Source organism: Stigmatopora nigra, chromosome 9 (assembly GCF_051989575.1).
Source record: "Stigmatopora nigra isolate UIUO_SnigA chromosome 9, RoL_Snig_1.1, whole genome shotgun sequence".
Lineage (NCBI taxonomy): Eukaryota > Metazoa > Chordata > Actinopteri > Syngnathiformes > Syngnathidae > Stigmatopora > Stigmatopora nigra.
The window spans coordinates 15157344-15175341 of record NC_135516.1 but is presented as its reverse complement, the minus strand read 5'-3'; the positions used below and the strand labels follow the sequence as shown (position 1 = coordinate 15175341).

Below are 17998 nucleotides of genomic sequence, written 5' to 3'. Positions count from 1 at the left end.
CAGACGGCAGTGTCGCGCTAATAGATCAATTATATCAACTATACCAAAGAACTCGAAGACTAAGACGTATTGGACGTCATCGACATGCGACGGTCAGCATGTGTTGAGGCTGTGCATGGCTTCTTTCACTTGAACAAGCATACAAAGTGAGTTTTTCAAGTTATCGACGAAGACCAACTTCATGCCACAGATTGAGCATGAATAATACACCAAAGAATGCAAAAGTAGATCGAAAAATATACCGAAAAGGGAACAAGCCACCGAAATCTAACACGGTTTATTTGTAAGTGGACTTTTTTGTGACATTCATTCCTCGAGGAAACAAACCGATGGACTTTTATTCCATCCATAATTCATTTTAAAGAATTGCAGGACTCGTATTTGGTCTATTGACGGCGTTGCCCATTCAAAAAAGACCCCAGGAATGGTAAGTTAGAGCTTCGTAAAAAGTCATGCGAGCGAAAACTACGATGACCCTTTTCAAAAGTATGCTACGTAAAGCTGGCTACTGAAATAGTCACTTTACTTGGCATTGCTAACTTTTGACAACTTTATGAGGGAGAATGGTAAAAGTGAAAAAATGTGATTTTGTTGTGGTCGTCCGCCATTTTGTTACTCACTTCGGTTGCCATGAGTAATGACCATTATTGGCATCATCATCCATCAACCAAAGGGTTAAACATGTGCTTTTTCCTTTGGTCACTTATATATGGACAAGGTTTGAAATGAGTTTGTGTGAATGATACTATCTGACCAACATTCATTCTTTTTGAGGAAGCTGAAAGAAAGAGCGCCAGGTCAATGCCACTAAATGGCCGTCTCCCGCTGTCAATGACTTGATGTTGAAAACCATTCGCAAGAGAGAAGCGAAATGAAGGACTCCAAATCTCACACGGAGGGGCTTTCCCACGGCCTCAAATGCGCCCCGAGACATCGGAGCAAGAAATTACAAATGTGGACTTGGTGGAGGAGGAAAGACACGCCCTTTTGGGCTTTTCTCCGGGCCCGAAGATCCAGGGTGGCCCGGGGACGGCCTAATCTCACCACCGAGTCACGGCTGAATGCTCAGCACGCCGAGACCTTTCCACCGCTCCTAGAAAAAAGTTCTCTCCAACGGCAAGCGGAAGTTACGGGCCACACGGCGAGGCGAGACTCCGGCGCCGCGGCGCCCGGAAGCCCGGACGGAAAGAAAAGGGCGGTTCCCTCGGGGGGCGTGGCCCGCACCAGGAGACGCAGAAACAGGTTTCTGGATCGGGCGCGTTCGGACACCATCTCTGGCAAAACCACCGGGCCCTTTGACGTCAGCTTGACCAAAGCGGCGGAGCACATCCACGGTACGTCCTTGCGTACGCACGCCTACATCGTTGGAGCTTTTGGTCTATCTGCGTGGAAGGTCGGGGAAGGTGTCCGAAAAGGGGATCTGGCCTCCCACAACAATCTTAAACCTCTCTCGCTGTCATTTTGTCATGTTTGCAGAATTTCTCCACGTGTTCTTGAACAAGTACGGAAGTTTTATCCCTCTGCGAAAGCAAGATGTGTCGGACCACCTGAAAAAACACTTGAAGGCCAATTTCAACGGCAGGTAAATTTCACAAAAGTCTAAGGTGATATTTGTGTAAGGCGTCTTTTTGTTGTGACCGATTTTTTTGCCACGGAGTTTGTGGCCTTTGTCGGAATTCATTTGAGTTCTTTTTAATGGCAAAACAACTATTTTTGGGGGCGCTGGGCTACTTTTTTGCGGCGGATATTTTTGTCGTAAAGTAGTATTTTTGCCGCAGCTTTTCATCCTGCAAATCGTCGAGCAGAGTTTGGGCGGTGGTGTAGGTTGAAAGGCGTCACGTTGACGGCTGATTTTTGCTCATTTTCCCTTTTTTTTAGTGGCAAATATTGCATCTGGGACATGACGCAGCGCATAATGGCTTTGTCGCAGAAGGCCCTGCTCTCCTTCCAGGTGGTCTTTGAGAAGCACACGCTAACGCTGGACGATTTATCCACTCTGGACCAGCAAACTTGGCTCAACGACCAGGTGGGCGAGCGGCGCCGACTTTGGCGGGCGGGCGGTGCCGACTTTGGCGGGCGGGCCGTTGACGGACGGCGCTGGCCACGTGCTCAATTTCTCTGCTCCTCCAGGTGATCAACACGTACGGGGAATTGATTATGGACGCCGCCCAACACAAGGTAAGCCAGCATATCTCCCGGACTGTACGTTTGCGGGAATCCCTCGCCATTTCAACTTATTATTGTTTTTTTGGGGTTAGGGCCACGTCTGGTCCACATGAAAACTGTGTTTACGCACCGTATTGGGCCAAATGTGTTTTTTTTTTGGACTGAAAAAGTAGGGGGATGTCTTCCATTTGTAGCCATTGACCACACCAAATGTGAACTTGCTTTGTCATTTGAAAAGATGACTTGATTGAAGGGGGCATTTTGCTCCTCCCACCCCCAGGTCCACTTTCTCAACACTTTCTTTCACCGGAAGCTGGCGGCCAAAGGTTTCGACGGCGTCAAACGATGGACCAAGCAGGTACCGCTGCCCAACCCCACCCTCCCCGCCGTGTGCCATAGTCTTGAAGCCAAATGTCCTTCCTCCCCTCCGCATCCTTTTGCCCCGGGTGTATTCCTGGCCCGCAGGTGGATTTGTTCTCCAAGACTTTGGTGTTGGTGCCCGTCCATCTGGAGTTTCACTGGTGCCTGGTGGCGGTGGATATGCGTTGCAAGAAAATCTCCCTGCTGGATTCCCAGGAATTGGCTTCGCAACAAGTCCCGCAGGTACATTCCAAAGTCTTAGCTTCATCAATAATTACACCTTAATATCATTAAGGGGGGACATCTCATTCATTTGATATACATTTAATTCATTTGGCATCGATCATCTTGCAAGAGAGAATTCATTCTCGTCACGAATGAAAAGTAGTATTACAGAATAACTCCAACACAAACACGGAGGGAGCCAGGGAGCTCACGCCTTTTTTTTTTTCTTTCTGTCCGTCGCAGAACATCCTGAAATACCTGAAGGAAGAAGCCAGGGAGAAGCGACGCCGCTCTTTCGTGGACGGTTGGAAGCTGTCGTCGGATGAGGTCTGTCTTTTGTCCGTCAACAAAAAGGAAAAATCCTTTGTCCGTGAAGTTTTCTTTTTTTAAATCCACTCGCCCGGCCGACTTTGCATTTTCTTTGACGGAAGGTCCCGCAGCAGAGCAACGAGAACGACTGCGGGGTCTTTGTGCTGGAGGTTTGTTTTTGCCGCGTCGTGGCGGAGCGGGCGTCCCGCCACCGGTGGTAATCCCGTGGCGTTCCTTTCCCCAGTATTCCAGATGCCTGGCCTTGGGCCGCCCGCTGCGTTTCTCCCAGCGAGACATCCCGCAGATCCGCCGGCGCATCTACAAGGAGCTGTGCGAGCGGAAGCTCCATGGCTAACTAACCCTCTCCCAGCTCTTCTTTTCAATGGCGTATGAATGAACATTGTGGGTGCGTCATCTTGTCGCTTTGTACAGATGAACATTTGAATATTGTGACAGTAAAGAATGCACAAAAGAACGTTGAGGTGATTTGAAGGCCACATCGTGGCCCCCGGGCTTCTTATTTTCCCCCTCCCCCGCTAATCGTTCCCGTCGAAGCCCCAATCGATCTCGGGCTCGTCGTCCAGGCGGATGATGAGGTAGGACATGAGCTGGAAGAGGTTCTGCCACAGGCCCAAGAAGACGTAGATGTAAAAGTCACTGACGTCCATTTGGCAGTGGACGCCCGAGTAGTTGAGCTCGCACGCGCATTCAAAGCGGTCGACGTAGTTGAGGCAGAAGCCGCCGTTCATGCACGGCTCCGACGCGCACTCGTCCACGTCCTTCTCGCACCTGCGGACACACAAAGGACAGTTCGAAATGAATGCCAATCTCTCTCTCTTCTGATGATCCCCGATCTCCAAAAAGAAAAGGCAACTTTTGCCTAGAAACGTCCCAATTGATCAAAGTTCCCCCTGTTGGAATTTCTCGCGCCCTCTTGTGGCTACGGGTAGCTCGACCAGGCGGAGTCAATTGTTACCATTGTCCGGTGAAGCCAGGTAGACACAGACAGCCGTCGTCTACCGCTGAACAATTCCCACCGTGGTAGCAAGTAAAGTTTCCTCTCCCTCCCGCACATTTTGACACGGGCAGCCGAGGAAGACTGGGAGAAGAAAAAAGGAAAAGTGAACAAGGTGACAAAATGGTTGCACTGGCTCCCCGTGGGTCAATGCATGGACTAGAAAATCATCCGGGGGGCCTTACGGGTGCGTCTGGATGTACCACGGGACTTGGGGAAGTTTCACGCTGGAACAGACAAGTTGGCGTGAGTACGAACGAGAGTGTTGAAACTTTGCTTACAAATATGTACGTCCGATTAGCTTCTGGTGGTGCCACTGTGTCAAATATGAATGACGGAAGACCGCTAATGCCAACCAAGAGCTCACTCGCAAAAGGGGCCGGTCAGGTTCTGGGGGCAGAGGCAGGAGTAACCGTGGGTTCCGGGCAGACAGGTGGCGCCCTCGCTGCAATTGCTATCCTGGCACAGATCCACCTGCAGCTGGCACCTGGCCCCCGCGTAGCCCGCCTGGCACGTGCATCGGTACCCGCCCGCAAAGTGGCTACAGTTGCCGAAAAGGCACGGGCGTCCCGCGCAGGCCTCCCCGGGACCGTGGTCCAAGGAGAAGGTGGCGTGGCTCTCCGAACCTTCTCTCCCCGATCTGCCGGCGTCGTACTCTGTGGAGGGAAGCGGAAAAATTGGGCTCGGGACGGCCGAGCAAAACATTCTGGAGCTGCACTGGGAGACTAGAATAGGGAGGAGCTAAATCTCCAAAGATTTCCCAGGCCGGCCATTTGAGTGGAGCTTGGCGTGAGGAGTCAGCACTGCTTCATTTCTTGCAGATAAGCTCATCAAAGTCACGTTTTTTCCAAATCCTCCTCCGCCACCGGCTTCCCGGGCCTTCCCGGACAGGCGTCTCCTTCTGGCGTGCGTCTGGCGCCAAGCCGCGTCTATTTCTGCCCGCCCGTAAGCTCCTTTAAAGACTGCTGACTCACTTGACTATCTCTGCCATCCTCTGACTCTCCCTGGGCCAGGTGACGGGAATTTGGTGCTGGATTCATTATATATATATATATATATATATATATATATATATATATATATATATATATATATATATATATATATATATATATCATCATTTTTGTACGAGAGCTTGCTCAATTTGTCTGGGGCCGGCTCGGGATGGTAACATGTCACCGAGTCCTCCTTCCGACGACTGTTTACCGGAAGCTAGGGCTGACCTTTACCCCAGAATGCAGACCTAGAAGGACGCTTAAGAAGATGCCGTACGTACCTTCTGCGCAGGGTCCCCCCTCGCAGGGATCGCCGTCGTGGCACCCCGCCGTCACGTTAACCAGGGCGTGGGGAGGCCAGGCCGGCGTGACCAGACGAGGCCCCACCCGCACGTCTCTCAAGCAACCCAGAAAGGCTTCCCCCCGGTGGCCGGGAGCGGCGCCCACAAAGACGCTTTGACGGAGGGCCCCGAGCGGCGGGAGAGGGGAAGGCGCCTCGGCCGGGTGGGCCCGGCTTTGGCTTTCCCCGGCGCAGTTTCCCTGGGCGCAGAGGAGGCGGATGAAGCCGAGCGCCCCGCCCAGCGAGGCCTCCAGGGTGCGCCATTTGTTGTCGGAGACCCGCTGGGGTAGCCGCTGAAGCAAAGTGGCGGCTCCTTGCTTCTCCACGCTGGTCAGGCGCAGCTCTCCGTCCGCCACCTCCACGCTGAGGACCAGGTCGCCCAGCCGCCGTTGCAAAAGAGTCCCCGCCGCTCTGTCCGTCCGGAAGCTCAGCGTCACGTCGACGGGCGCCTCGTCGTCTGCCGAACCGGCCTCCGCCGATCCGGTCTCCGCCGATCCGGTCTCCGCCGAGCCGGTCTCCGCCGATCCGGTCTCCGCCGAGCCGATCTCCACGTACACGTAGCCAGGGCTCTCGAAGGAGAAGACGTTGGAGGCCCGGCATCCGGGGCCCGAGAAGCCGGCGGGGCAGGCGCACGCGTGAGCGTGCTGCCCGTCCACCAGCAGGGGCGAGCAGACGCCCCCGTTGTGGCAGGGGTCGCCGTCGCAGCCCGAGGGGGTTACGTCGGAGGAGGAGGAGGAGGAGGTGCCTGCGAAGACCGGAGCACGTCGTTGACCCCTGGAGATGCTTCCCCATCAAATTCATTCAGAAATGACACACGATGGGATATAAAAATGTCCGTATCACATCTCTTACCCACTTAATCTATTACAGCCCCAGAGTAAACGCGGCGGATAGCATTTGAAGGCCAAAGAAGCGATACTATAGGAGTAGGTTCTGGCTACCTACCTTCATAAAGCCACCCTAAAATCCAAAGAGCCAGGATGATTTTAAACATGGTCCTCCTCAAATCCTCCCAGCCACTAACTTGTTCATTTTGACGGATGTGCACGCAGCTCCACGCCGTCTGCCGTCTCTCCCGCCCCGGGCCTGCATGGCGTCGCCTCGCCTGTGAGCTGGCGAGCCAAGATTAAAGAGATTTAACTAATGTGCTTAGGGTGTCTTACACTCCAATTGTGTTTGAGAAAGGGAGGCTCATTTCAGACATCCCTTCTTCAAGAACACTCTGCTAATCTCTATTTTTTTCTCATTTTGAATAAAAAAAAAAAGCCCGCTTGAGTAAATAGAATATATTTTGAATCTTAAATGCTATGAGATATGACAGCAAGTGGCTTGGCAGACATAAAAACGTCTAAAAAAGTATGATGGAGGACCAAAACAGAAAAAAATGCGAGTCCGAAATATGCAAGATTAATGGTGTAAAGTCATATGTTGCAATACGCATGCAGGTTTTGTATTGAAAATATTCAAATGATATATTACATTTTCGTCGCGCAATATTCCGATGTGTTCCTTATCATGGTACAGTATTGAGCACTTTAAACACACACAATTCACACCAATTCAGGCTGTGATTTAAGATTTGAATGAGTTTCTGACAGGTGTTTAAATACGTCGCCTCAACTTTTATTTCGAAAAGCACTGGCCGGAAACGCATTCTGTCAGCCCTTGCGCGGGGTCAGTCAAGTACCTGGAAGCCTATTTTATTTTATTGTAGTACTTATTTATTGTTCCTCGGAGCAAAACAACGCTCGTCGAGCAAAATGTTGGCGTGCTCTTCGAACCGGTGATGACCTCTCCTCATTTGGAGACTTTGTGGTAAGTTCATTCAGTCTCCTTTTAGCGCTTTGACCCCGTCATTAGCCCGTTAGCCTCACCGGAGGCTAACGGCTACAACCCCAGCGCTCGTCTTGCTTTACTTATTTCTCCATGAGTTTGAGCCGTTAAGAGTGTATACTTCTTATGCGAATGTTTATTATCTTCGACTCGTTTGGTGTGTATTGGCCTCTTTTCAGTGTTTATTGGCATTGTGGTGGTGGACAGCGAGTTGTTTTATTGACTAGTCATAACTTCGTCCCAAAACATTTTCACGGCCCGTTTCGTATACTCGTTTAGCTTTTTGTTGTTGTTGTGGTGGTGTGAAATGAATTGTCAACAGCAATTGTTTAGCCATTCTGCGATTAGTCAAAATCCGCGAGTAATTGACTCCACCCAAAAGGTTTGTAATTGCCGAGAGAGGCCACCAGACGGCGGTACGTCTCAAATTTGTCGAAACGAAAGTCACTGGTTTTGTCCTAAAAAGCACCTTGATGTCCCCTATCTGCATTAAAATGCCGTACGATACGTTAATAATGATGAAAAGTCCCTTATAGCAACATTGCCCCCTCCCAAATGGAGTGGCTTGGATGTTTTGCGCCGTCAATGGCAGCCATTGTTTTAAGTGATGCTCCTTCATGGCACAATTTATCTTTTTTTTTTAACTTAGCGGCTGAATAATTGTGCGTTTTTTTTAATTAGCCAAGTTGCTGTTTGATGGACTTTTCAAAATATTAAACTGGAAGGACTGGTTGCGAACGCTCATCTTTCTGTGGCGTTGACAAAACCGATCCAACGAAAGAACGTTCATTTTATGAATTAATGGAGAAAGCGAATGTGAGAGAGGTCTCATTTGACGTTTTTCTAATTTCAGATCTTACGTTGCGCCGTATCGGAAGCGAGGGGGATGCCGGGGGAGAGCGGATGCGGGGGTGGCGGCGGCGGCGGCATCGGCGGAGGCGGCATGGCCGCCGCCGCCACCGGGGCAGTCCGGCAGGCCAAGCAGAAGAGGAAGTCGCACAGTTTATCCATACGCAGAACCAACAGCACGGAACAGGAACGCGGCGGATTCCTCCAGAGGGACCTGCATCTGGACACGCAGGTCGGTTTGAAGAACCAGTAAAGGTCAAAAGGTCAAGCAAGGGATTTTGCCTCAATGGCTTGGATCGGCTTCCTTATTCTTTTGCGGGGGGGGGGGGGGGGGGGGGGGGGTCAAAAACACTTAAATTACATTTTTCTTTTTGGTTTTGTGGGTTCCAGTCATGTGATAATCTGGAATGTTTGGCACGGACGGAGGTGAGCGGCAACTGACTCCTCTTCTACTTAGCCATAGCCATAGCATAGCCGTGGTGTCCATTGAACTTGTTGTGTTTCTCCCCCCCATGGCCCTGAATCAGACCGTTCTTTATGAAATGCACCTTTCTCAATGGATTTGTGGCACCCCCGCTCCACCCAAAATGTCCGTCCATGTGTTGTAGTATTTCAATAGTTGGATGTCAATTGACAATACTTTGTTTTTAGTTCATTGAATTTCAACCAAGAGATAAATGTGTCCCTCAGCCAGACAGCGATGAGTGTCCAATTCATTCATTTTTTTGCTTGTATTTTTATTTTTGTTGTTGTTGTCGTCGGGTCAGGAGTCCAAGCTTCCGACGGCCCTGAGGAGCAACCTGCTGGACCTCTTCGGCCAAATCGAGAGAGAGTTTGAGAACCTCTACATCGAGAACATTGAACGTAAGCGCAATTTAGAATGAAACTATTTGCCGGACTCCCGCCACCGCTACTCCAATCCTAACACCGCCCACCCACGGCCTGTTATGCTTTGGTCCTTATAGAATAGGTCTGAAAAACGCTCAACACTTGCCTATTTTTGCCATTTTACTATTGATATAACTTGAATGTATGTTTTTGTTTTCTGTTTAGATCTTTTTTTTTCAAAAATGCCAGTGCGACCAACCACAAAAAGCCTGTAAAAATGTTTTTTTTTTTGTTAGACTTCCAGATGATGTGACAAATCTTTCTGTTTTTTTTCTGGACAGTTCGCCGAGAGGTGGACGCGCTGAACGAGCGCTTGTCTGGCGACGGCCAGGCGGGGGACGGCGCCGACCTGGCCAAAGGAGCCCTAAAAACAAAGAGTGAGTCCTTTTTCAAAAGCTTCCCGTCTTTATTTTCTCCTGGTTTTTAACGGCCATTTGTCTTGTGCGCAGCCAGCCACAGCACCAGTCAACTGTCGCAGAAGCTCAAGACCACCTACAAGGCCTCCACCAGCAAGGTGCTCTCTCCTCAAACACACACACACGCGCGCACTGGTACCAGTAGGAGCAGAACAATGTGTATTGTGTTGAAGAAAAACTCTGTTTTTCTTTTTCTTGTCACGAGCATGCTCCCAAAAGTGATTGATGGCGTGCGTAGTGGCCACTGCTACATTGGGAAACAATTAGCCACAAACAAAAAGTATCAAAATGGCCTTTGTCTACCTCAAGGCATTCTGGGAACTCCTGGTGCCGTGAGTGATGCCTTCAAAACTGTAGGAATTGCCACTTGCGCTTGACTAAACCAAGCAAGGCGTCCATTCAATTTGTCTTATTATTTTACGGCCATTTAGCAAACAAAATGTTTGATTTGCCGAGAGAGAAAAAAGACGGAAAATGGACCGGTGTACTTTTGTTTGTTTGTGGCTTTTTGTTGTTGTTGCCCGTAGCCACGTTCAAATTCGTGCCACGCCCCCATCCTCGGTGGCTGGGACTTGTGGGGCGGAGACTCTTGGGTAACTTGTCCCTTTTTGTATCCCGCCCGCCCGCCGGCCGACGCCCGAAAACCCCGCCCGCCCCTTCTGTCCTGCAACGCGCAAATAGAGTGGCGGGGGCCTGCGCCCGCCCTCGCCCAGAGGCTTGGTCATTCAAATGTAGGACTTGCGTTGCTCTTTTCCATCATCTCGTCGCACTAATCAACACGTTGAGTTGCTTCTTACGCAAAGCAGGCTTAAAATAAGAAGCTAAGCTATGGCTGGATTTTCGCCGGAGTTCACCGCCGCTCCACACGAGGGCGACAAAGCTGCCGGAGGGAGGGAATGGGGCTGCTGCAAATCATTTGTTTTTGTAAACCATGTGTAAATTCAAATCTAATCGACATTAGAACATTCGCTTTTAAGACGCTAACAAAAACCTATACTTGTTTAAGGTCTCTAAACAATTAAAAAGTGTCAAAATAGGTTAATCCATTCTTGTTGATACGTCAATAGATTGCAGCAGCCCCATAATGAGAGTTTTTAATTTTTTTCCTCACTTGCATTCAGCAGCAGCAGCAACCACTCAACCAATCAGACTCACAAAGTGTGTGTTTGTGTGCGTGCCTGCGTGTGTATTAGATTTAGCATTTTGGAACACTTTTTTTTTTCTCCCCAGTTGGAACCGTTTTAGTGGTCTTTGTCCAAAGCCAGATCAGAGTCCGCTTTGCATCGTTCCCATCTTTAAAGTAAACGCCTCAATCGTTAATCGTACTGTCAATAATAACCTTGACGTGACTGACAGCCGTCGCTAAATGTCATCAAGTAAATGTGATTTTTTTTTTGGGGTGTCGTCTTCCCTTTTTTTTGGTTGCGCTTCTCAAGTCAAATTAAGGTTCTCCCTTTTGGTTATTCATGATAAATATGATTTCTAATCCTCTAATCCTTATAGTAAACCAAGATAAAAATGTTGAAATGAGTAGTCGATGGCCAGTTTGTTTCAAAGGGAATGGACGACTTTCAAAGGGTGAGTATTCATTGTGGAAAAACGCCGCTGATGCTGCTTTTTTTTTAGTTTTGGCTCCTCCCACCGTCCCCGACTCCCCGTCTCCCCCTTCCTTCCGTCAGGGTTCCGACACGAGTCCACCCCAAAAGGCACCTAATTGGCCCCGCCCCTAGTGCCGTACGTTAAGACGGACAGTCCACGGGCTGAAATATCTCCTGAAAACGTATCAGAATAGGCGTGGACCCGCCAAGGAACCCCGCGGGAGTCCACCGGTGGAGTTTTTCATTTGGTCCGTCTTGCAGATCGTGTCCAGTTTCAAGGCCACCACGTCCAGGGCCGTGTGCCAGCTGCATCGGGAGTACGCCGGCCACCGGGACGGCATCTGGGATCTCAGCACCAGCCGGACCCAGCCCACCGTGCTCGGGACCGCCTCTGCGGGTAATTCTTTTTTTTTTTTTGCTACAGATTGGTGCCTGTCGTTGTTTTATTTTCTTTTTTTTCCCCATTTGCCTCTAGACCACACGGCCATGCTGTGGAGCATCGAGACGGGCAGATGTCTCCTGAAGTACCTGGGCCACCAAGGATCAGGTGAAAAGATTGGATTGGACTCCCGAGCAGGAAGTCCAAAGAGACCAACGCGCCAAACGTGCAGTGTTTGTTTGTCCCCCCCCCCCGCAGTTAACTCCATCAAGTTTCACCCCACTGAGCAGATGGCGCTAACCGGTAAGCATGACAAGCTGACGTAGGCTATGCTCCCGGGCATTGATTTTAGGACTTGAAATGATAATTTAAGGGTTATTTTTGAGGCCAAAACAAGGAAATCTGGCAAGCCATCACTCAGTGGTCTGCCGCCAGAGCTCCCAGACTCGCTCTTAAGTCATTGCTTTCCAATCCATTTGAAGTGGGAAGCTTGTAGAATAGATGGGACGTCACTTTGGGCCAAAGACCAAAAGGTACAAAATCAACAAAATGGCGCTTTCTCAGCTTCGGGAGACCAGACGGCTCACGTGTGGCGCTTCCTGGTGCAGCTACCCGCCCCGCAGCCCGTCGCCGAGGTGCCGGTAAGCCCCGCCCCCGACTCTACTCCTCCGTCGGCGCTAACGCGGACGGTGTCCTTCGGCAGCCTCCCTGCGAGGACGAGGCCGACTTCTCCGACAAGGACGACGGCGGCGAGGCGGAGGCGGACGGCCCCCCCGCCGCCGCCGCCGCCGCCTCCGAGTGCCCGACGGTGCGCGCCGCCGTCACGGCGCTGCGCAGCCACCAGGGCGTGGTCATCGCCGCCGATTGGCTGGCGGGCGGCAGGCAGGCGGTGACGGCGTCCTGGGACCGAGCCGCCAACCTCTACGACGTGGAGACGTCGGAGCTGGTGCACTCGCTCACCGGTGGGTGCGGCGTGGCTCCCAGATGATTGCCGGCGCTCAAAGGACTGAGGAGCTTTTGGGGCGCTGCAGGTCACGACCGGGAGCTGACGCACTGCTGCACGCACCCCAGCCAGCGACTGGTGGTCACCTCGTCCAGAGACACCACCTTCAGACTGTGGGACTTCCGGGACCCGTCCATTCACTCTGTCAACGTCTTCCAGGGACACACCGAGTCAGTCCTCGTCGTGAGCGACCGGGCGTTTGGTCGCCGCCCGATTGTACTTTAAACTCGCCGATCTCATTTGGAGAGCTGCTTTCCGCAGTAAACTAACTGTGTGTCACCGTTTGACCGGCGACCAAACGTCCGAGCGCCGTCCTCCGTGGACTGGTGTCCAATGTGTTTGAAGTGGCTGCCAAGTCACGAGCCTTTTTGTCCCCCCTTGTCCCCCGCCGCAGCACGGTGACGTCGGCCGTGTTCACGCTGGGCGACAACGTGGTGTCGGGCAGCGACGACCGCACCGTCAAAGTGTGGGACCTGAAAAACATGCGCTCGCCCATGGCCACCATTCGCACCGACTCGGCCGTCAACAGGTAACGATGGGACGCTCGATGGGAGGCTCTCTCTCTCTCTCTCTCTCTCTGACTCTTTGGTCGTAGGATCAGCGTGTCGGCCAGCCAGAGGATCATCGCCCTGCCGCACGACAACCGCCAAGTTCGACTCTTTGACACGTCCGGCGTGCGCTTGGCCCGGTTGCCGCGCAGCAACAGACAGGTGTGAAACGTCAAAACGGACCGAAACGGACCGAAACGGACCGAAAGGGACCAAAAGGGACCGAAAGGGACCAAAAGGGACCAAAAGGGAGGGATTTGACATGTTTTTGGGGCGCTCCTTTTCAGGGCCACCGGCGCATGGTGTGCTGCACGGCGTGGTGCGAGGACAACGCCTCGTGCAACTTATTCACCTGCGGCTTCGACCGGCAGGCCCTGGGATGGAACATCAACATCCCGGCCCTCCTCCAGGAGAAGTGAAAGACACACCCACCGCCCGCCATTTTGTGAGTTTTAGCCAGCGGATCCCTGAATACAATACAACATTTTTTTTTTTAATGATTATTATTGTACTAATTGGCATCACGGTTGATGGCCAATTGCGTTACACGACGGAGGTGGCAAAATTCCCACAATTCATAACTTGAATCATTCAAAAGTAATGAAATACCGTTTTTTCAAAAGTCCCCCCCCCCCATAAATCCAAATTCTAATTGGTGTGATGAGGGGGAAAATGATTGATTATATTTCACCGATGGAACACCGACTCGGAATAGTTTTTTTTTTTAACTACCAAAAGAATGATAGTATGCTTATTGGCGCTTTTCGGGCCTCCGTCCTTATTTGCATGCTGAAATGTAATATATTGACACTGTACATAAGTAGAAAGACTTTTTGGCTTGGTGTACCACCTCAAAGCCAAAACGCTTGTTTTAACCTTCACCCTTTGTGGTCGGGGAGCCACAAAATAGGATTAATTTATGTTTTATGTCCACTGACCTTTCAATTCAAAGTAATGAATTGGGACACTAATACTAAAATAGCCAGGTCAATGTCGCAGATTTGGATTTTCTTTTTTCTTTTAGCAAAAATAGACGTCTCGCTTCTTATTCTTGCCGGTTCGATGAAATAGAAGCTAGATGTGGAATGAGCACAAAGCGCAAAACGCCAGTAATATGTGTACTTGGATCAGCAAGCGTGTGAGCATCCAAATAAAAGCGCTCCACGATGTCGTCGTCTTGGCTCTTATTGACTTGAATATGGTCATACGTTCGATATTGTAATGACACAAGAGGATGTCACTTTAAATCAACATTTTCTGAAGGAAGGCGTGCAAATCTCAAGATGATATCTTATTCTTGAAAACTTAATCCGACGCCCCCAACACAAATGGCTTTCCTCCATCTTAGGCAGGGCCCCCCGATTTAGGTAGGAATGCAGTCTAGTTGCGGCCTTTGCGTGACTTTTCGGCGCCACGTTCCCAGTCCGGCGTCCCGCAGGGCGGCGCCAAAGTGCCCCACGGCCTTCTGGTACGGGACGGCCGCCCGCTTCCAGGCGTCCCGCGTCCTCAGCGCGTCCTCTGCCGTCCAATCGTTGAGCTGAGGGGAGTTTAGACCCGTCGTTCGCCCGTGGTGTTTTTTCCCCTCTTCGGACGGGATGGCGCTCACCTGCCTGTGCAGACGGCGCCAGCGCTGGAAAAAATGGCGCCCGCTGAGCCTAGACGGCGTCCCGCCGCGGCGCCGCAACCCCGACGTGGCGGCCAGCTCCTCCGGGTGGCCGTCGCCGTGACTCCAGTTCACGCTGAGGCGGGACCAATTCCCGCGGGTGCGCCGCGTGCTCCACCCTAAACCTGAAATGCGCCCAAAAAGAGACGATTGACAAATTCAAGCGTCTATGGCCGGAAACCATATCAAACGCGATGCCAAGAGCGGGCGTACACGCCAGTAGCGGCAGTTGCCGTCGGTAGGGCGCCACGCGGCGTTTGTGGGGAAGCAGGCGGCGAGCCAGCGTGCGCCTCAAGTGGGCGGCGTGGCTCGACGTGGCCACCGTCAGACTGCGGAGGTAGATGGGCTCCAACAGGTGAGACAGCAGCGCCCCCTGCACGCCCACCGCACACCACCTGTTGGAGAAGTCCAAAAGACGGACGGACGGACGAGATGGATCGCAGAGGTACGTGCGGCCGCCCGTCTCACTTGGCCATTTTGTCCGTGCAAGACATGCTGACGTCTTTACGTTGTCCGGGCGACGCGCCGCCTGTCTTCCGACGGCCACGGCGACCCGCCGCGGGCGCGGTCCCCTGGCCGCCGCCGACTTTGGTCCGGAGGCCGCCACGTGCCCTCCCGGAGCCTAAAGGCAGCGAGATTGAGAGGCGGCGGGCGCTCCGTGGTGAACGGGCAAAAGGGAGGCGTCTCTCACAGTTTTCCAGTCTGCCGTCTCCACACGGCGACCAGGTGACAAACATGTGGAAGCCCACGTGGTCTCGCAGCCTGAAGACGGCGGGGCGACCGCCGGCCGCTTCAAAGATGGACGCCGTGGCCGTCTCTTCCGGAGGACTTTGCCAAAGGTTAAAGGTTAGATCGGCAGATTTTTCTTTCACCCTCAAGCTCAATGACTTTGTTCGTGAACACGTCCAACGAAATCAGACGTCCGATCCATCGAAAGCGGGAGGCACGTCTTTTTACCTCATGAGGAGCGTCTCCAGCTGCGCGTAAAGGAAGCGCAACAGCGCCCTCCTGCACAACACCTCGGCGTGACAGTCGCGCAAGGCGCCCTCGCCGGCTTCCCGGTCCAAACACTTGGTACCCGTAGCCATGGCCACCACCTGGGCCGAGCTCACCTCGTACCCTAGGGCGAGGAGTCGTTCCCTTCCGTTAAGCCCCTCCCCGGGGGAAAAATGTTGCTCCGCCTCCCCACCTGCGGTCATGACGACGGAGGCCACGTGGTGCGTGGCCAAGGGTCGCCGCATGACTTGCTCGTATTTTTGTTTGGTCAGCTGGAAGACGCACTCTGCGAAGAACTGGAAACGAAGAGGAACGGAGCGGGTCAGGGGCGAGGAAACATGGCTAATGCTAATCTTACCCGAGGTAGTTGGCGCTCGTCGGGGGCCCGGTCGGCCCTTCCCTCAGACGTCTGCCCCGGGTGGTGGGAAAAAGGCGGAGCTTGGGCCAAAACCGTCGCGGGAGCGTCCTCCATTTCTGCGGGCCCACAGTGACCCGTTTAACCTTTGACCTTGGGGACGTACCAGGGGTGGAGCTAAGCTTTGAGCCACCTGCGCCCTCCGCTCGGTCGCTGGCGTCCGCCGACTTATGCTTTTTGATGGTGAGGTGCTGCGGGGGGTGCTTTAGCTCCGCTCTGTTCCCACCTGAACACAACGTTGTTACATTGACTTTCAAATACAATTGAATGTCTCTATTGTCATTAGACACATGCAATAACAATGACATTTAAACCACCACCATGAACGTTTCGTTTTTTTTTGTTGCACAAAGTACATACGGACAAGCTTCTAATTCAGACATGGGCAAACTACTGCCCGAGGGCCACATCCAGCCCCCAGTTTATGTGGCCCCCGGGCCAAAACATGTGCCCACCCTTGTTCTAAGTCAATTCAATTGAACTGCTTTTCTTGTTTTAGGGACGTCTCCAATGCGATCACGCCAAGGTCCCGGGAAACCAAAGACAAAGGACGGCGTGGGAAAAGGTCCCAGCGTGAGGAGTGTAGAAAGGGCGGCGGTGGTGGCGGCGGTGGCGGCGGTGGCGGCGGTGGCGGCGGCTGGTTGAGGTGAGTTGAAACGTGATGAAAATGGCTCTGCAAATCCCGCTGGCCGTCCATTTGTTAAATGAGCAAACAGCGGATGAGGAATTACTCCAATGACATATGGTAGCTACGCAATCACAATAATCTCCCTTCTACTTTAATAACCTTTTATTCCTACCTAAAAAGTTCAGCAGTTGTCAACAAAACGGATGACAAGGTTTTCATCTCCAAATTCCAAAGTTTCTTTATCGTAATGGTGAAAACAACGGTTACGTTTTTCCACTTGACTAGATTCATGTCGTCTATTTATGATTATCCAAGGCGAGCTGGCATGTTTGAGAGTTCAATGACCTTTTAAAAGTTTCTAGTTTTGAAGTGAGCATTGCCGAGGAGAAGACAAGAAAACTTTCCTAGTGTTAGCGTAGCGCCGTGTTGGCCGTTAGCACGTGCAAAGTGAGCGCGGAATGGAAAATAAAGCGCGTTAATGAAAATGGAAGTTGGCTTAGCGGGGGGAAAAACACTTTGACTAAAGATGAGGGAGTTTAAATATAAAAAAAAAAGCCATCAAGCCTCAATCTGCCGCCTTTTGTGCGGATTAGCGAGCGCGCAACAATGAAGCAAAAATGTCACGCTAATCCCGCCCGCGCGTCACCATCTGCCTCCGACCCGCCGCCACCGCTCGCCGTTGCCGCCAAACTTTTACCGTGACTTCTCGCTTTAATTTAACCGGCCGAGCGATGTCGTTGGCGATGGACGTCCAATGGAAAAAACGAATCAGGCGTCTCTGAAGCACACGCGTTTGACGAGCCATCACCTAAGCTGTTTTTGCCTATCAATTCTAGAAAACTCCCATAATGTATATTTGATGTTACCGAAATTGCCCCGAAAAAGTCCTAACCTGCCGTTCTGCTCCTCCTCTTCCTCCTCCGCCTCATCTTCAAGTTTCCGTCGGAAAGTTCCGCCGCGTTCATCACGTTCATCTCGCAGACTGACTGACGGCAATAAACAGACATGTACACCATAGACATGTACAGGCCACGCCCCCACATTTGATTGACAGGCGCGAGTTTGACGGACACGCCGGGGAAAAGAAAAAAAACAAGTAAAGCGCTAGATGATCAGTGAAGATCATCCAAAAGAAGAATGCGAGGGGGCGCCCCCTTTTGTTTGTTGGAATTGTTGACGATTAGCATCTTAATTGATCGCTCGCTTATCGGACCAAATATGCTAATGAGCCATTTGTTATGCCGTGGCCATAAATAGTCTGATGTGTAAAGATGTCAAATCGTAAAGACCCATAGTACTGTAAATAATGCTAAAACTTGTTTTCTTTTCACAGTAAAAGCGTTACTGGCAGCGTGTTGGTCATACTACTTTT

The 17998-nt window shown here is 51.7% G+C and overlaps 4 protein-coding genes across 15 annotated transcripts; 2 read left to right on the top strand and 2 right to left on the bottom strand.

Moving 5' to 3' along the window:
- Nucleotides 1-38: 38 nt before the first annotated feature.
- On the top strand, nucleotides 39-3539 carry LOC144201865 (sentrin-specific protease 5-like). 6 transcript variants are annotated; one of them, XM_077724667.1, is made up of 11 exons: nucleotides 77-283; nucleotides 365-427; nucleotides 779-1334; nucleotides 1477-1582; nucleotides 1879-2026; nucleotides 2131-2178; nucleotides 2447-2524; nucleotides 2632-2769; nucleotides 2995-3078; nucleotides 3183-3230; nucleotides 3305-3539. In XM_077724667.1, exons 3-11 carry the CDS (start codon nucleotides 872-874, stop codon nucleotides 3413-3415), a joined length of 1224 nt encoding a protein of 407 aa, XP_077580793.1. In that variant the 5' UTR covers nucleotides 77-283; nucleotides 365-427; nucleotides 779-871; the 3' UTR covers nucleotides 3416-3539. The 6 variants fall into 6 exon arrangements, with proteins under 6 accessions (XP_077580797.1, XP_077580798.1, XP_077580793.1 ...); XM_077724668.1 differs by having other exon boundaries at nucleotides 775-1334; XM_077724671.1 differs by lacking the exon at nucleotides 365-427 and having other exon boundaries at nucleotides 39-146.
- Nucleotides 3128-6527, bottom strand: LOC144201863 (cadherin EGF LAG seven-pass G-type receptor 2-like). The gene is made up of 6 exons (XM_077724662.1): nucleotides 6356-6527; nucleotides 5352-6155; nucleotides 4443-4731; nucleotides 4261-4302; nucleotides 4037-4159; nucleotides 3128-3849 (listed from the first exon to the last, which is right to left on the bottom strand). Exons 1-6 carry the CDS (start codon nucleotides 6402-6404, stop codon nucleotides 3597-3599), a joined length of 1560 nt encoding a protein of 519 aa, XP_077580788.1. The 5' UTR covers nucleotides 6405-6527; the 3' UTR covers nucleotides 3128-3596.
- A 513-nt stretch (nucleotides 6528-7040) lies between these two features.
- On the top strand, nucleotides 7041-14097 carry LOC144201862 (WD repeat-containing protein 37-like). 5 transcript variants are annotated; one of them, XM_077724656.1, is made up of 16 exons: nucleotides 7041-7225; nucleotides 8097-8324; nucleotides 8483-8518; nucleotides 8860-8956; nucleotides 9262-9357; nucleotides 9430-9494; nucleotides 9924-9989; nucleotides 11256-11391; nucleotides 11470-11541; nucleotides 11632-11676; nucleotides 11938-12008; nucleotides 12077-12335; nucleotides 12405-12546; nucleotides 12771-12905; nucleotides 12972-13086; nucleotides 13212-14097. In XM_077724656.1, the coding sequence occupies exons 2-16, from the start codon at nucleotides 8130-8132 to the stop codon at nucleotides 13341-13343; spliced, it is 1662 nt and encodes a 553-aa protein (XP_077580782.1). In that variant the 5' UTR covers nucleotides 7041-7225; nucleotides 8097-8129; the 3' UTR covers nucleotides 13344-14097. The 5 variants fall into 5 exon arrangements, with proteins under 5 accessions (XP_077580782.1, XP_077580783.1, XP_077580784.1 ...); XM_077724660.1 differs by having other exon boundaries at nucleotides 7057-7225; nucleotides 11938-12014; XM_077724657.1 differs by lacking the exon at nucleotides 8483-8518 and having other exon boundaries at nucleotides 11938-12014.
- Nucleotides 13419-17710, bottom strand: LOC144201864 (double-stranded RNA-specific editase B2-like). 3 transcript variants are annotated; one of them, XM_077724664.1, is made up of 8 exons: nucleotides 17519-17710; nucleotides 15942-16224; nucleotides 15777-15879; nucleotides 15545-15707; nucleotides 15056-15415; nucleotides 14801-14982; nucleotides 14531-14712; nucleotides 13421-14461 (listed from the first exon to the last, which is right to left on the bottom strand). In XM_077724664.1, exons 2-8 carry the CDS (start codon nucleotides 16053-16055, stop codon nucleotides 14288-14290), a joined length of 1278 nt encoding a protein of 425 aa, XP_077580790.1. In that variant the 5' UTR covers nucleotides 16056-16224; nucleotides 17519-17710; the 3' UTR covers nucleotides 13421-14287. The 3 variants fall into 3 exon arrangements, with proteins under 3 accessions (XP_077580789.1, XP_077580790.1, XP_077580791.1); XM_077724665.1 differs by having other exon boundaries at nucleotides 13421-14712; nucleotides 15056-15209; nucleotides 15279-15415; XM_077724663.1 differs by having other exon boundaries at nucleotides 13419-14712.
- Nucleotides 17711-17998: the final 288 nt, after the last annotated feature.

What these genes read in the sequence shown, in the direction of transcription:
- LOC144201863 (XM_077724662.1), bottom strand. Translation starts at nt 6,404, where the DNA reads ATGTTTAAAATCATCCTGGCTCTTTGGATTTTAGGGTGGCTTTATGAA. An exon ending in GGGGGGACCCTGCGCAGAAG is followed by an intron (nt 4,732 to 5,351) that starts GTACGTACGGCA and finishes TTCCCTCCACAG; the next exon opens with AGTACGACGCCGGCAGATCG. An exon ending in TGGTACATCCAGACGCACCC is followed by an intron (nt 4,160 to 4,260) that starts GTAAGGCCCCCC and finishes TTCTTCTCCCAG; the next exon opens with TCTTCCTCGGCTGCCCGTGT.
- LOC144201864 (XM_077724663.1), bottom strand. Translation starts at nt 16,055, where the DNA reads ATGGAGGACGCTCCCGCGACGGTTTTGGCCCAAGCTCCGCCTTTTTCC. An exon ending in CTGGAGACGCTCCTCATGAG is followed by an intron (nt 15,416 to 15,544) that starts GTAAAAAGACGT and finishes CCTTTGGCAAAG; the next exon opens with TCCTCCGGAAGAGACGGCCA. An exon ending in GCAACTGCCGCTACTGGCGT is followed by an intron (nt 14,713 to 14,800) that starts GTACGCCCGCTC and finishes GGCGCATTTCAG; the next exon opens with GTTTAGGGTGGAGCACGCGG.
- LOC144201862 (XM_077724660.1), top strand. Translation starts at nt 8,130, where the DNA reads ATGCCGGGGGAGAGCGGATGCGGGGGTGGCGGCGGCGGCGGCATCGGC. An exon ending in GTCTTCCAGGGACACACCGA is followed by an intron (nt 12,547 to 12,770) that starts GTCAGTCCTCGT and finishes CCCCCGCCGCAG; the next exon opens with CACGGTGACGTCGGCCGTGT. An exon ending in ACCGACTCGGCCGTCAACAG is followed by an intron (nt 12,906 to 12,971) that starts GTAACGATGGGA and finishes CTTTGGTCGTAG; the next exon opens with GATCAGCGTGTCGGCCAGCC.
- LOC144201865 (XM_077724671.1), top strand. Translation starts at nt 872, where the DNA reads ATGAAGGACTCCAAATCTCACACGGAGGGGCTTTCCCACGGCCTCAAA. An exon ending in AGCGGCGGAGCACATCCACG is followed by an intron (nt 1,335 to 1,476) that starts GTACGTCCTTGC and finishes TCATGTTTGCAG; the next exon opens with AATTTCTCCACGTGTTCTTG. An exon ending in GGAAGCTGTCGTCGGATGAG is followed by an intron (nt 3,079 to 3,182) that starts GTCTGTCTTTTG and finishes CTTTGACGGAAG; the next exon opens with GTCCCGCAGCAGAGCAACGA.